Raw genomic sequence first — 15622 nt, 5'->3', positions numbered from 1 at the left:
AGAGATTTGCACTCAGAGATAAAATGTTTTGCTTTGTTAAAAGCAGATACTCTGGATAAGTGAGTTTGTAGACATTGTAAGAAAACGTTCTATATTCTAATTTATTGTTTCCTTTGGAAATTTTCTTTTGAAAAATTTTGAGATAGAAAGCTTAATGTTAATATCGTCTCCTGTATTTTGGGCTTATAGTCAATTTGAATAGAATCAAATTAATCTTAGTTAAAGATTATATTACTCAGCATTAGCATGGACAATAATGATGCTTATTTTGCTTACATGTAAAACAGGTAGTTTTACTAAGTGTACTCTGTCTTACATTCATATTTTTTTATACAGCTGTGCAATCATATTGCTTCTGGGAAAAAATGTCAATATGTTGGAAACTGTTCTTTTGCTCACAGTCCTGAGGAACGCAAAGTGTGGACGTACATGAAGGAGAACGGGAGTAAGTTGATGGTTTACCTGTGGCCTTGATATCCGTGAAATCTAGCTCGCCTGAAAGTTTCTTTCCTCTGAAAACATGCCAGCTTACCATGAGCACCGAAAGCAGTTTGCGTCCTAAACAATTGTACCATTTGATCAGGGGAGCAGAATGTGGCATCTGCTGTGTTTGTTTAGCTCTGACCTGGATTCACATCTGTGGATCTGCATCCTGTGATGTTGGAGATGTGGTCCTGAGTGGTGGTCGGGGGATGTTAGTCCTTCTGTGACCGCTTACGTCAGCTCGTCTCCTGTTGTGAATAGTCACGCTGGGAATTAATCCGATTAGAACTGGAGGCTTCTTCAAGGAGGCCTTAGGGTAGAACAGCCCAGATTCAAAGGCCCAAGGAGAGAAGGTTTATCTTGGTCAAACTAACTGCTAGTTCATTGTGGAAGTCTTTGGAAGGAGCCTCAGACGACCTTTTGCTTTTGACGAGAAAATGTTTTACTCTAAGGATCATTGTTCTTAATTTTAACTGATGGAAGGTTACCTACTGCTTAAGATCTGCAATCTGTGAATTACAAGAACCAATCGGATTTGAGCATGTCACCTGCTATGTTTCAACCATGTCAAAATTCAGTGACTTGTGTGGACACGACTCTTCCTCACTGTCTTGCCTGGAGTAGGGACATACAGCATCTGGGGATAAATTTGGCCATACATACCCCTCTCCCCCTGGAGACATTTTTATGTCATGACTTTTGGGAATGTGCTACTGGCATCTAGTGGGTTGAGTCCAGAGGTGTTAAACAGCCTATGATGCACAGGCCGGCTACCAACAGCAAAGGATTCCCCGGCCCAGAGTGTCAGTAGTGCTGAGATTGAGAGAGCTAGTCTTAGCACTTGACGGTATAAGGCGGAATACACCTGTTCTCAGCATAGGAAGTAGCTTGCAGCCGCTGTCCAGGACCTGGTCATGGTTGCATTGTTGTAATTGCACCCTAGCCTGTCGGGCCCCTGGGACTGTGGCTTGACTGACGGACTCCCATCAGGATCAGAATCTTGGTCCCAAAAGTAGTATGTCTCCTCTTTCTCAGTAAACAGTGAGGAGCGTATCAGCTCCAGGCTCCCTCCAGCTGAGGGCACAGCTTGTGTGGTTATGGCAGTGATAACGAGTGTTCAGCGTGCGTACGATGCAGCAGTGCTGAGGCCTTTTTTTTTCCCAGTGGTACCTCATAATGGTTTCTGAATTGTAAACACCCCCAAAGTGTCTTACAAATGCAGAGAGGAGTTAATTAGTCTTGAAACCTAATATTTGTGGTCTCACAGTCCTGAACTTGATTCTTGCCCAGGGCAGTTCACCTGCTTGGATGGTGGACCATCTCTCTGTGTCTAATATAATGTCTCCATTCAGCCCTCTCACTCTTTTTTTAAAACGTAAACTGACTTATACAAAAGGTGTGCATGATCTTGCATGGATTTAAATGGTGTATATTTAAATTTTTGCTCCTGAAAGTGATTCATTTTTCTTTAGTACAAGATATGGAGCAGTTTTATGAACTCTGGCTAAAGAGTCAAATAAATGAAAAAAGTGATGATGTAGCCAGTCAGTCCTGCAAGGAAAATGGAAAACAAATTCACATGCCGACAGATTATGCTGAAGTTAGTGTAAGTATCGCTGGTTGGTTGGTTGGTTTCACCTCTCCTTTGCCTCCGAGCCACAGATGGAGCATTTCTTTTTTCTCCCCACCTTCTCCGGAACCTGGCTCCATCACTCACCACTCCCTGTCATCTTCCGGTATCTTCAGCTTCTTTTTCCAGGGGCTCTCTGCTGTTAGCTCAAGTCTCTTCATTCTAAAGTCCTTCCCTTGATCCTTTTTCTGACTTTAGAGCCAGAGAAGTTCAACTCTAAGCCCTGGTTCCTTTCTTAGTAGCCTGTGAACCTGAGCAGGTTATTAATGCTCCCTCTGTGAGGGGGTGCTTATCATGGAGAAGTGAAGTGTGAGTCTGGACACGCATCCCAGTGCTAGGCCACAGAAAGTGCTCTGGAAAGGTGGGCTCCCCTCCCCCTTTTACAATTTTCAGAAAAGTGAGGATGATAGCGTGACTATTTTGAGCCCACCATCCCAAGTGAACTGATCTTAAGTTTGTTGTATTTACTTCTGTAAATGTTTACAGATGAAATGGAACCCCATTTGTCCCCCTTCCCAGAGGGACCAGGTCCAGTGTGTATTTTTCCAGGCCATGTTTACATATCTTTGACATTTATTCCTAATCTGTTGTTCTGCCTGGCATGTTTTTTAAATCGACATAAGTAGGTATGCATCGTAAGTAGGTATGCATTATTCTGCTAGTTGTTTCTTGTTTTGTTGTTTGGTACCACTCCATACTGACTGATTCAGTTGAATCTAGGTCACGTCTGTGGCCTGGCCTTGCCCTGTGTCTCTGCTTGTGATGTGCCCTCTGAACTCTGCCCCCCTCTGCCAAGGCTCAGCTCTGATTTCCTTGCCACCTTTTCTTAGGTCCTCCTTGGGTTCCCTGAGCAGCATCACCCACACTTGCTGGGTCATGAGATCTACCTGGGGTGTTTAAGAAGATAGATTCTTGTCTGTGTCCCAGACATATTGAGTCAGAATCTCATGGGAAGTCTCCAGAATCTATTCTTGTCCAGTGCTGCAATGACTTTTACATGGGGCATTTGGGAAATACAACTCAGACACTTAGCACTTACCCCCCACCATAACAGAGTGCTTCTCTGGGTCTGTGCCCCAGGGCAGCGTCTTCCCCTCTGGGCACTTCCCTGGCACCTGGCACAAGTCCTGGTCCATACGTAGGAGGGGTCCGTGCACTGAACGTAGTGCTGCTCGTCCGCCCCTCTCTACTTGGCGAGCCCTGGGCTTTCATGTCCTCTCTGCTTTTTTCCTCATGGTGGCACTCCTTCCCAGAAGCCTTGTTTGAGCCGGGCTCCTGGTCCTCCCAGCAAACATCCTTGTTTGCACACCAGCTCCGTCCGCCTCCTTGCTGGAGACTTCCTGGACACCTGGCTGAATGCATTGCCCGTGCCCTGCTGCCTGTGTTCTGGCACGCCTCCCAGTGCTGGCATCCTTTCCTTGGTTCTCCTTCTGACGTTGAGATTTGTGTTTTTGCCCGGCTCCTCCAGTAGACCTGCTCCCTGAAAGCAGAGTGGGTCTTCGGTTGGGTGGTTTCCAATCAGCCTGGTGCCCTGAAGGTGTGTGAAGATCCCACAGACAACCCCTGCTGACGGGACGTATGTCTGTCATACTCCGTAGGTGGACTTTCACTGCTGGATGTGCGGGAAGAACTGTAACAGTGAGAAGCAGTGGCAAGGCCACATTTCCTCAGAGAAGCACAAAGAGAAGGTTTTCCACACTGAAGACGACCAGTACTGCTGGCAGCACCGCTTCCCAACAGGGTATTTCAGTATTTGTGATAGGTACGTAGGTTTCTTCCATTTCCCACATGGGGGCTGCTGGTCTCACGTAACTTTGATGTTACGTTAGTAGACAGAGAATGTCTGGATGATGAAGTCTTCTGATACTGGAAGCTTAGATTTGGGCTCAAAGCTTTAGTTGCCCTTTGAACATTTCTTCACTCTTCTATGTTTATATGAAAAGATTTACTAGACTGCCGGTACCAGTTTGAAATGTCTTAAGATAACTGAATACAGAAGTATGTTCATTCGAGTTTGCCTAGATCATCTTCGAGTTCCCGGCCATGATTGTCGAACCCTTCACCACAGTGTTTCTTGTAGATGTTCATCAGTTTTGAAACTGCCTTTGAATATTTCAAGTGTAAATCTAGAACTTACTCAGGTCAAGGGAAAATGTTAGTATCACTCCTTTGTTTAAGTTTACTTAGAAAATTTTTCAATGGAAAACTAGATAATTTTGAATTGCTCCTCATTTTGTTAAATCACTGTTTACATTTAATTTCCAAATTTAGATCCATTTGCTACTTAAAACTATGGAAGGCTAAAACTATTTCCTTAATGTCAATTCTGATCAATTTTCACTATATCAGGAAGAATTCCCCCATCAAACAGTATTTTTCTTTTTCTTCTTTTTATTTTTAATGAGAAGTTCATTTTTTTATTAGATCATAAAATCAAGAAAAGGTAATTTTAATCAATTTACCTAAAAATACCTTTTGTTTGAGAAAATATTTGAATTGTAGCAATAGAAGTTATTTTTCATCAAATACATTTTAATAGCTTAAAGTACCAACTTGTGGATGTCAAGTCTATAAAATATCCATTTTTGTAGATTGAAGATTTTGAACTAAGAGTTTTAAGCAAATTGTAACATTTTTACGATTTTTATAAACAATTTGTGGGCACTTACCCAGCTAACTTGTCCTAACAGGTATATGAACGGTACCTGCACTGAAGGGAGCAGCTGTAAATTTGCACATGGAAATGCTGAACTTCATGAATGGGAAGAAAGAAGAGATGCCCTAAAGATGAAGCTCAACAAAGCAAGAAAAGATCACTTAATTGCCCCAAATGATAATGACTTTGGAAAATATAGTTTTTTGTTTAAAGATTTAAACTAATATGCTGGCTTTTATGTATGTCACCTAATCAGAGCATTGACCAGAAAAATTGAAAGTGTTCTAAGGCACGTAGCAGACGAACTGCAGGTTTTCCGCTTGTATTGGCGTCTATCCTCCCTCCTGAGCAGCAACCCCCAGTAGGTAGGAAAACGGGCTGTTTAACGGGTCTGGCCATGCTCTCATGGCACCATTGGCATCAAATGGCAAAGTGACCGCTACCCGCTTGCCATCTGTTGAACAGACTTTTGGATGAAGTGTGTCGGGGAAGAGGATAAGGTTATGTCGGGGACAAGTCCTTGACTTGGTCCTTCAGATGAGAACCATAATGGTGAGAGATTAAACACTCGTATTAGGATCAGAACACATGACGGATGAAATTCTTTACACATTTTAAGCAGAACGAATTTGTTTAATAAAGTTTGCCACTTATCTGTATGTAGGTTGCTAAAAAGGATTTTCTTAACTCAGATTTTAAGCCAAATAACCATTTAACACCAGTATACGTTAAATGGGGTATTTTTCTGTATTTGTATGTTTCACTGTAATAAGGAAACTGAGGATAATGTGCATTGAGAATATTTTGAAAAATAATCAGCTGACTCAAATTTTATTTCTTGGTCTTTTGCTGTTTAAATGATGATTTTGAAAGATTAAACTTGTACTGTTGGTATTGTGTAGTGTATGGACCAATATTGCCTGTAATAAAGATTTTATATGTAGCTGTCTTTCACTTTTTGATGTGGTCCTTTCCCCCAAAGAATTGTGGAAACTGGGTATTAAAATCACAAGGTTCGATTCTTTTAAATAGCACTTTTACTTAAGTAATTAGTGACAGAATGCAAATTAAAGGGACAAGAAAGCAACTTTTACTCTGTCCCACTCTCCTGGATTTAGGTTAGTAAGAGTCTTTTGTTGTTGACTGATGTGGTAATACCTCTAGGCATTCTTGTGTGTTTCTTCAGATGAATAGTTAGCAAGGAGACACATGGTCAGCTAAGACTAGGGCTGTGTGATTTTGTCGAGACAAGTGTCTCGCACATTACCCTACATAGAGGTGTTTGGTTGTTAAAAGCCCACTGAAGGCATGGGCTGGCAGAGACAAAGAAAGGGCTAAGCTGTCCTCTCAAACTCTACCTGCTTCAGAGACTGGGACCCAGTGAGCTAGGGAGAAGTTATCGTCAGGATGTGGGGGGCAGCCACTCATGAGGACATTGCCAGTGCAGAGTCCTTGGGAGTGGGGGCCAGGGAGAATGGCTTACAGACTTTGAAGACAGGATCTGCCAGGCTGTGATGTACTAACCCTGCAAACCCTCAGGCAAAGGCACTTCCTCACGACCTTGAAAGGTCGAGTGGGGTTCAGGGGAAACAGAAAAAGGTTTTTGTTCTCTGTGAGTCCAGCCAGGATAGAGAGGAGGTCATACCAGTAGCTATAAACAGTGAGATGAAAGTAGAGCACTAGCAGAAACAGGGGTCATGGAGTGACAAGCCCTTGTGACACCACGAAGATAGTAGGACTCTGGTTTCCCTCCATGTGTGGGAAGGCAGGGGAGGTGGCAGTTTTATTTGGCAGGAGCATTAGGAGTGCATTGTATTTGCCAAGTAATCTGTTGGGGGTGACAATTTCTGTGGAATAGCCTGGCAGTGTTACTATTCTGCTAGGTCTGATGGCCTTCGTTACCTTTTCTCTGTGCTTTCTCCCAATCTCCTTTTGTCCTCTTTTTCCAGGGAGAACAGATGTTAAAACGTCTCTGGTGTTCCATTTACAGATTAAAAAAAGTTGGTTGTCTTAACCTTTGGAATCTAGGCTCGAAACAAGAGTTGGAGAGCCAGTGAGTGGTCAAGGTGAGAATTTTCTGTCCCTTGGCTTTCAACCTTCTTGCCATTGATTCTCTGTGCTCTCAACCATCCTTTCAGTAAACTCCATTTCTGCCTAAATCAGCCAGTGTCTTCCTCTGGTTTGCAGCTAAGAACTCTGCCTGCCACAACCTTGGTCTCGGTGATAGGAAGTCGGTGTTAATTGTTCCACAGTGAAGTCTCACCTCCATCCTCTTACAGAAGCGAATGGTAACTTGGGAGGAGGAAAAGGCAAAACTCCAGCAGTAATAGCAGGGGAAATAGTAATCATCGGCATGTCTGCTTGATCTTCACAGGATGCATTTTTTTCCAACATTTAAGAAACTGAGATACAATTCATGTAACAAAAACTTTACCATTTTAAAATAGAATTCAGTGGTTTTTAGTATATTCCAAATATTCTGTTACAGTTACCACAGTGAGTTTTAGAATATTTTCATTCTCCTGAAAAAAACAAAACACCCCAGTCTACCCACTTCCCTTGCCTCGTAAGCCTCGGCAGCCACTGATCTGCTTTGTGTCTGTATGGATTTGCCTGTTCTGGACAGTTCATGTAAGTGGAATCATATAATATGTGGCCTTTTGTGACTGACTTCTTTCACCGAGCATAATGTTTTCAAGGTTCATCCATGTTGTAGCAAGTCCGAGTGCATTTCTTTTAATTGAAGAATAATACTCCATTTCACGGATATACCATATTTTGTTTATCCATTCCATTGATGGAATTTGGGTTTCCCCTTTTTGGCTCTTGGAAATATGAATATTCATGTGCAAATTTTGTTGGCTGCAAGGAGCCACCCCTGTCATCCCTGAAGAGGCATGCAGGAGGTCGCAGTTGGGTCCTTGCTCTCAAGGACTCCTTCCTCTGCCAAATCTTCCCACCCCATGACAGGCACCCAGGGCTGGCAGGCTGCTGCTGGAGGTGCTCACCTCACTCTATCACGCTTACCTTTCCCTGGGCTGTCTGCTCTTTGTCGACTGCACAGATTCCTGAGGTTTGTTTCCACTTAGTCCCAGGGACCTGCATCAATTGGGAAATAAGAATACATTCCCCCCGCAGTTAGTGCAAGTGGCGAATACTCTAATTGGCCTCTTGGATTTGTTGCAAGGGATGAATACCAATTTCTGGAAAGCTAATTCTGGGGTCTTGATACAAAGTCTCTAAGAAACATAGGCACCACTGTCCAGAATACCCTGGCTGAGGGCATGGGCTTCCCTCTGTATCACCTGGCATGGGCTTCCCTCTGTATCACCCGCTAACCTGTACCTTGGTAGACCCATCTCATTTGGTAAGTAAATGCTTGGAAACTTTAAAAATGAGTGAGCATTATTTCTCTCTGGTTCTAAGAAAGGATTAATGATTATGTATATAATCATCTTGCCACCTACTCAAACTCCACCAACTTGACCATAGTATACAAGGTGGCCACAAAAGCTCAGATTCTGATTGATGTGGACAAGGTAGGGCTGACCTAGCCTCGAAGAGTAGTACAGCCTGACCCTGATGGCCTGGTGTAGTCTGAAATGAATTTATCATTGTTTCTGAACACCCTGGTGCCAGAGCTGCAACCAGATAGTCTAGAAAGGGAAGAGGATAGGAACCATCCTTTTATTAACCCAGGGTGGTTTCCTGGCCTGTAAGAGGGTGTCCTGCATTGTGCAGGCATCGAGGGTCTCATGAGACAACCCATGGGCAGCAAAAGTACTTTGAACCCGATAAAGACCTGTGCAAACAACAGGTGTCTTATGGAAGTGTAGGGTAGATTCTGGCCTAGCAACCTACTGTGAATGGGAACTGGTAACTTTTGACCATAATTTGTTTTCATTTGTAATATATCATATAACTCAAATCTACACAAGGAAATCAAGAGAACTAGAAATGGTAAATAAGAAAGTTAATATAAATAGAAAAACGACATATTTTTTCTCTTCTTAGCTTCTTTAAACAAGATTATATAAACAGTACAACACTGTATTATTGGGTTTGTAATGTAACATTAAAAAACAGTAATAATAGCACCAAAAAAAAGGAGGGAATGGAGCTATGTTGGAGCAGTTTCTATATCTTACTGTAATTAAGTTAGTATAAATCTGAAGCAGAAATTTTGAAGTTCTCAAAAAATGTATATTGCACTAGAGCAATCTCTAAGAATATAATAAAGTTTAAAATCATTACAGGAATTAATGATATACTAGAAAATATCCACTTACTACAAAAGAAGAAAAGTGAAGAAGGATCAAAAAAGATGTAAGATACAGAAGACAAATAGCAAAATGACAGATGAGGTTGACTCACTGAATGCCCTGGTCTACCTAGCAAGGTAGACATTGGAAGCTGCATTTTATTCCTGGAAACGGTGTACCAGGGTCACAGAGCTGACCTGTGGCCGAGATGGGGTCTCCCCTTAGCTCCTGGCTCTCAGCCATGCTTTGTGCGTGTTTGTTGCCGGGCCCCATACCACCTAGTTCCCTCCGAGTTTCATTGGCCTGGTTTGTGGTCCATGGTGCGGCCCCAGCAGCTGTGTAATTATGGACGTTCACTCAACCTTAGGGACACTTATCCCTCCCTCTCAAGGAAACAATTCCTTCCTGGCACTCTGAAATCCCATTTCATCCCTCACTGACTTGTACTTTTCGATCACAAAACTTATTTAGAAAATACCTAACATTTAGAGTCAGGATTTGGAGTCAGCAGTGAGTCACTGGGGTGGCTTCTTAACCAGTGTGGCCTGCCTGAATCTCAATTTCTCACCTACTAGCCTGGTGGCCTCCCTACATCAACTGACTTTTCCAAGCCTCAGTTTCCCCATCTGTAAAGTGAGTACAGGCAGTACAGACTCTCCTCCTAGGCTCCAGTGTAGGGAGAAGGTCCCGAGTCACACAGCACTGAATTGATGCAGGTCGTAGACACTGGGGGACAACTGAGTACTCACTATAGGCCTGGCACTTTCCATTAACTACCCATCTAATCATCAGAACAACCCTGTAAGAGAGGTACTATTAACTCCATTTTACACACGTGCAAACCGAGGCCGTGATCATTCCCACCTCACTTCTGGGTCCTTGGACGTTTTTCGTCTATGCACCTGTTTTTCTTCTGTTAAACGGGGAATAATAAAGGCACCTACGTCCTCCGCAGCCTGTAGTCAGACTTGTAGGCACGTATCCTGTCATCACCACGGTTCTTAAAACCCAGTGGGCCAGGATAGTACCCCCCGCCCCGGGTACCGAGGTTCAGTCTATGGGCGCCGGGCGGATCCCGGAGTAGGCGTGGCCAAACGCTCGGCCCGGCGTCTGCGCAGACTCCCTAGACCGAGGACGGGGTGCTTGCGATAAAGGCGGGACTGCAGGAGGCCCGAGAGAGCAGATTGCGCAGGCTCCGTGGGAGAGGGGGCGTGGCCTTTCCGGGGCGGGGCTTCCGGGCGGTGTCAGCGTCAGCTCAGACTCCGTGGGTGGGGGGCGGAGCCGCCTGCGTGGGGGCGGGCACTGCGGCGGCGGCGGGGCTGACGTGGAGGTTCCCGGTTAGCGGGTGCGAGGAGCTACGGGATTGGGGAGCGACGGGCCGGGCCCTCCGGCCCTCGACGGCGGCGGCGGCGGCGGTATAAAGCTGGCGACGGGGAGCATGTAATGTCGGAATGCGGAGGCCGCGGCGGCGGCAGCAGCAGCAGCGACGACGCCGAGGACGAGGGTGGCGGCGGCCCCGCGGGCTCCGGCTCCCTCAGCCCGGTCCCGGCTGGAGCGTCCTCCGCGGGCCGGCTCCGTCGCGGACTGCGCGGCGCCTCCCTCATGGCGCGCCGGCGGCCGGAGCTGCTCTGCGGGGCCGTGGCTCTCGGCTGCGCGCTGCTCCTCGCCCTCAAGTTTACCTGCAGGTGAGGCGGCCCGCACCCGCGAGTCCTCGGCCGGGCGCCCCGTCGGCCCTGCTGGCGGCGCGTGGCCGGGTGGGGGGTTGTGGTGGCCCCCGCCGGGAGAAGTCGGACTTGACTTTGCCGGGAGCGAGGACTTGACCCTCCCGCCCCGCGCCTGCGGCCGTGCAGGCCACTGTTCCCTCTCCCTGGGGGCCGGCCAGCCGTACGGTGCTCTCGGCTCCCCTTCACCCCATTTAGTACCGAGGGAGATGGGCCGGGTTCTGAGCTGCTCAGCGGCGGTTTCTGGGGGGTGCACCTGTCACTTCTTCCCCGGTTGTAGGATCCTCATGTATCACTCATTTTGTTTCCCTTAGGCCTCGAGTGTAGTGATTCACAACCATGAGAGTCCCAGACCCCTCTGGGAATTCATGCACTCATTGATCTAACGATTATTTATCCGCAGCTCCTATGTGGGGGGCACTCATCCAGGTGAGCGATGAAGATAAAACTTCCTGCTCTCCATTCCAGTGGGTAGGACAGGCCGTAAACAAGTAAACTTAATCTAATTTTGAAGGACTTCTGTACGTGCTGTACAGGGGATAGAAACCAGGAGGGTGGGGCAGAAAGGCTTTCCTAAGGAAGCCTCAAAAGAAGCTTACACAAGAAGGCGAAAGCGCCAAACACCGGGTACATCTGGGGGAAGAGTGTCCAAAGCGGAGGAAATAGTAAGTGCAAAGGTCCTGGGGCTGGACAAACCTGATGTTTTTCCTGGACTAGGAAGGCCGGAGCAGGCTGGTGAATAATGAGCAGGAAAGTGGAAGTTAATGTGCCTCTCTCTGAGAAAGTACACAAATATAAAATTTACTTTAAATTTCAGTACTTTTGGCCTCCCAAATCCACAGTGCATCTCCTGGGACTTCAGTTTATAAATCCATGTTGCCACTGACTGGCATATTAGCCAAGAGAAGGATTTCAACTTGCAGCGTTTTTATTGAGTATGTTAGGGGTGATACGTAGCCCTTATTGTCAAAGGATTGGGGAGTTTAGTGGAAAGAGAACAGATTATAACTGTCATTGAGCATTTGCTTGTGGCACTTGTCATACTACCAGCAGGGCTTCTCAGCCTTGGCACTGTTGATACTTTGGGCCAGATAATTCTTTGTTGTGGGGGCTGTTCTGTCCTTTGTAGAGTGTTTGGCAACATCTCTGACTTACACCTACCAGATGCCAGTAGCACACCCCCATCCCCAGATGTGACAACCCAAGATGTCTCCGGATATTGCCAAATGTCCCCTGGGAAACAAAATTGCCTGCTTGAGAACTACGGCTTACATGATTGCATTCATTCATTTAACATAGAATCTGAGAGCCTAGTAGTGGATCATTTAAATCTCAATCCCCAATAAAGTCTGGATACACCCTTACTCTTCCAGTTTACAGATAGCAGAGTTAAGCTTTGGTCATGTTACAAAATGCCCCAAATCACACCCACCTATTAAGTGGCTGAGCTCGAATTTAAATCCTTTATTGTCAGGCTAGGCTCTTAACCTTGCTATTTATTATGTTCCTTTATCAAGGAAAATATATAAAATATTTTATAAGATAGAATAATTTCAAGGTGGCATTTGAGTTCAAATAAGGAAGAGAGGTGTCCCCCTGCTAAGGGTGGGGAGCTTACTGGCATTAACTTGTCCTATAGAAATAACTCTTAGTGTTTGTTCTGAGTGAACATGACTTGATAGAGAGAAAGTCCTTTGAGATTTCAGGAAGAAGGAAGAGTGTAAATCCAGTTACTAGAGCAGTCACAGCAGGATCCCTTGCTGCTTCAAGCTAAAGTGAGCCAGAGTGCCTATCCAGCTCTTTCTGTGCCACTAGTGAATTTGATAGTCTTTTAATAGACTCACATTGATGTTTTTAGAGACCTATTTGATTGAATGGGGTCATGATACTATTTTATTGTTGTCCAACTGATTCAAACATTTCTAGCCCCCTTTTTCCTATTTTACTTTTAAGATCTTTGCATCAATGAGCAGAAAGGCTTAAGGGAGAGTAGGATTTTTTTATTTACTTAATTTTTGTTGATAGCTCCAGGCCTGAAGTAAGTGACAACCCTCTTCGGTGTCTGTTGCTTAGCTGAGTTCAAACCAGATAGCGTAAAAAAGGCTGATTTGGGGTTGAAACAAGTAATAATTGTGCATTTCTGGGCTTTTCATCTCTATCCTATGGGCCTTGCTATGCATTGAATCTCCATGACTTCACCCTACTTAACTTTCCTTTTACCCTGATTTGGAGGAAAAAAATGTGTATCTATTCTATATACATGTGTACATATATTCCTTTTTACTTTATTGCACTTTGTAATTTCAAAGCTGCTTCAGATCCTCTTCAGAAGGAGGTGTAGGGGATAAATCTCATACAAATATTGGGAATTGCAACAGGCCTTTCTTGTTTGCAACGAACTCTTTTTTGTACCTGAGACTTAGATTTGAAAGCTGCAGGAAATCTTTGATCTAAGTATAGTTTCTCAACAACGTTGAGCAAATTTAAGAGTTAAATGGCACACGTGAATGTTTCTGATCGAGCAGATGCATATGTCTCCCTTCCCTAGTTAATGTTTGCTTTTTGATGGGCCACGTATTTTATCTGGCTCGTTTACTTTTAAGACTGCTCAGAACACGCCAAGCAACAGTACTTAGTTGATGATTATCCTTTGGCTGTCACAGACCTACATTTCCCCTCGGATTGCATTATTTGACACTTAATATGCAGTTGGAATAGTAGGGAAATAATACCTCCAAAAAGCAGAATTGTGGCATTCTTGAAGCAGGGCCCTCCTCACCTCTTTGCATGGCTATCTTCTTGTCGTTCAGGTCTCAGCTTAAAAGATACCACTCTGACCACCACTTCATCAGAGGAGCTTCCATGTCCCCTGTCACGTCACCTTGTTAAATTTCCCACATAGCAGCGATCACTTTGTGTGTTCTTATTGTTTGTTGTTTACATGTATGATTGTGTGCCTGTCTTCCTCCCTGAGAAAGTGAGCCCCTTGAGAACATATGTTCGCTGCTATTACTTTGGTACCAAGTACAGTGCCTGAAGCACAGTAAGATTTTCTCAATGAACATGTTTTGAATTATTGTGTAAGTGACTGAGTTTTTCAGGTTGTGAAGATATTTTATGTAGACAAAGCTCCCTGATTAGAGGGTTAAAATGTTAGAGTGAATTAACAGATTTGCCCCAACTTGTCACACCACTACTTTATGATGTTAATAATTTTTGGTTAAAATAGGGAACTAATACTATATTTAAAACTCTTCTTAATTCAGGGAGCTACCATGTTTCCCTGAAAATAAGACCGGGTCTTATGTTAAGTTTTGCTCCAAAAGATGCATTAGGGCTTATGTTCAGGGGATGTCCTGAAAAATCAATGCTAGGGCTTATTTTCCAGTTAGGACTTATTTTCAGGGAAACACGGTAACACCTAGATGCGGAGGAGGCTGTAGGACTCTCCCTCATACTAAATGACCCAAGGCTCTTAGCTTAGTTCTAGGTCTTGGGTGTTTGTTTATATGTTTTCTTTTTTGGTTCTAAACATCTGACTGTGTGCTGCATATCTCAGAGCTGGCAGCACCTGCCTTCATATTCCTCTTTCCTGCTGTAGTCGTCCCTTGGTATCCGCAGAGGATTGGTTCCAGGACCCCCTTCGGATACCAGAATCCTCAGATACTCAAGTCCCTTATTTAAAATGGCGTAGTGTTTGCATATAACTTTTGCACATCCTCCAGGATACTTGAATCATCACTAGATTACTTAACAATACCTGGTACAATCTGCTATGTAAATAGTTGTTAGACTGTATTGTTTAGGAAATAAAGAGAAGAAAAAAAGTCTTACATGTTCGGTACAGACGCAACCATTGTAGGCCTAACTACGTAGTACATGTCAGGCACAGCATAACTTTTTCTTTTAGACTGTAACAGTGCAAAAGATAGGGTCCTTGCCCTCGTAGAGTTAATAATCTGGTAGAGAAGGTAGATAATAAACAGGTAAAATAAGGAACAGATTGTGGTGAGGGCTACAAAAGCAACCAGCTGAGAGAAAAAATGACGGCTGCCTGCTTCAGGTAGAGTCATCAGAGCAGGCCTCACTGAGGAGGTGACACAGTAGCCAAGCTTATTTTTCATTAACTTCATTGTGGTATAATTCACATTCAGTAAAATTCATGCATTTTATGTGTACAGGTCAATGACTTTTGACTTATGTAACCACTTGCATCCTCTCAAACAAGATATAGAACATTTGTTTTCTCAGAAAATTTCCTCTGTAACTTTCTGCAATTAGTTTCTACCCTATTCCCCACTCCAGACAGCCACTGATATCGTTTATTTGATTATAGATTGGTTTTGCCTTTTGGAATTTCATATAAATGCATTCATATTATATACGTATTCTTCAGTGTCTGACTTCTTTCATTCGGTATAATTGAGACTCGTCCAGTTATAGTGTGTATCAGTTCTTTTTTTGTTGCTGAATAACATTTAATTGTAAGAATATACCAAGTTTATTTATACCCTTTCACCTAATGAGTTACCCTTGCTTTTTTATGGTTAATATTTAGATGGTTTATCTTTTCCCATCTTTATACTTTCACCCTGTGTATGTCTTTATGTTTCAAATGAATGTCTTATAGATAACAAGCATGTGGTTCGGTCTTGTTTCATTATCCAATCTGGTACTCTCTTTCTCTTAATTGGGTGGTTTGGTCCTTTTTAATGTAATTATTGATATAGTTGGGTATAAGTCTACCTTCTGGCTATTTGTTTTCCATTTGTTCTTTTTGGGTTTTGTCCCTTCCTTGGTCCTTTTCTGCCGCCTTTTGTGTTAATCAAATATTTTTTAGGGTTCCATTTTTATTTCCTCTGTTGATTTC

General features: G+C 43.9%; 2 protein-coding genes across 5 annotated transcripts in view; both read left to right on the top strand.

The window, feature by feature from the left end:
- The window catches only part of ZC3H7A (zinc finger CCCH-type containing 7A), a 32557-nt gene extending 26834 nt beyond the window's left edge, over nt 1-5723 (top strand). For all 4 annotated transcript variants that reach the window (XM_033101540.1, XM_033101542.1, XM_033101541.1 and 1 more), the window contains 4 exons: nt 337-445; nt 1956-2089; nt 3712-3875; nt 4804-5723. In XM_033101540.1, the coding sequence (XP_032957431.1) occupies nt 337-445; nt 1956-2089; nt 3712-3875; nt 4804-4993 (597 nt within the window). In that variant the 3' untranslated portion in view covers nt 4994-5723. The remainder of the gene's footprint in view (nt 1-336; nt 446-1955; nt 2090-3711; nt 3876-4803) is intronic.
- Nucleotides 5724-10361: 4638 nt separating this feature from the next.
- Nucleotides 10362-15622, top strand: part of TXNDC11 (thioredoxin domain containing 11) — a 63667-nt gene continuing 58406 nt past the window's right edge. The window contains exon 1 of the mRNA XM_033100989.1: nt 10362-10716. Coding sequence (XP_032956880.1) covers nt 10475-10716 — 242 coding nt within the window. The 5' untranslated portion in view covers nt 10362-10474. The remainder of the gene's footprint in view (nt 10717-15622) is intronic.

This window comes from Rhinolophus ferrumequinum (genome assembly GCF_004115265.2).
Source record: "Rhinolophus ferrumequinum isolate MPI-CBG mRhiFer1 chromosome 15 unlocalized genomic scaffold, mRhiFer1_v1.p scaffold_54_arrow_ctg1_1, whole genome shotgun sequence".
In the NCBI taxonomy this organism is placed as follows: domain Eukaryota; kingdom Metazoa; phylum Chordata; class Mammalia; order Chiroptera; family Rhinolophidae; genus Rhinolophus; species Rhinolophus ferrumequinum.
Note: the sequence above shows the minus strand (reverse complement) of the source record. Positions and strands in the feature narration are given on the sequence as shown.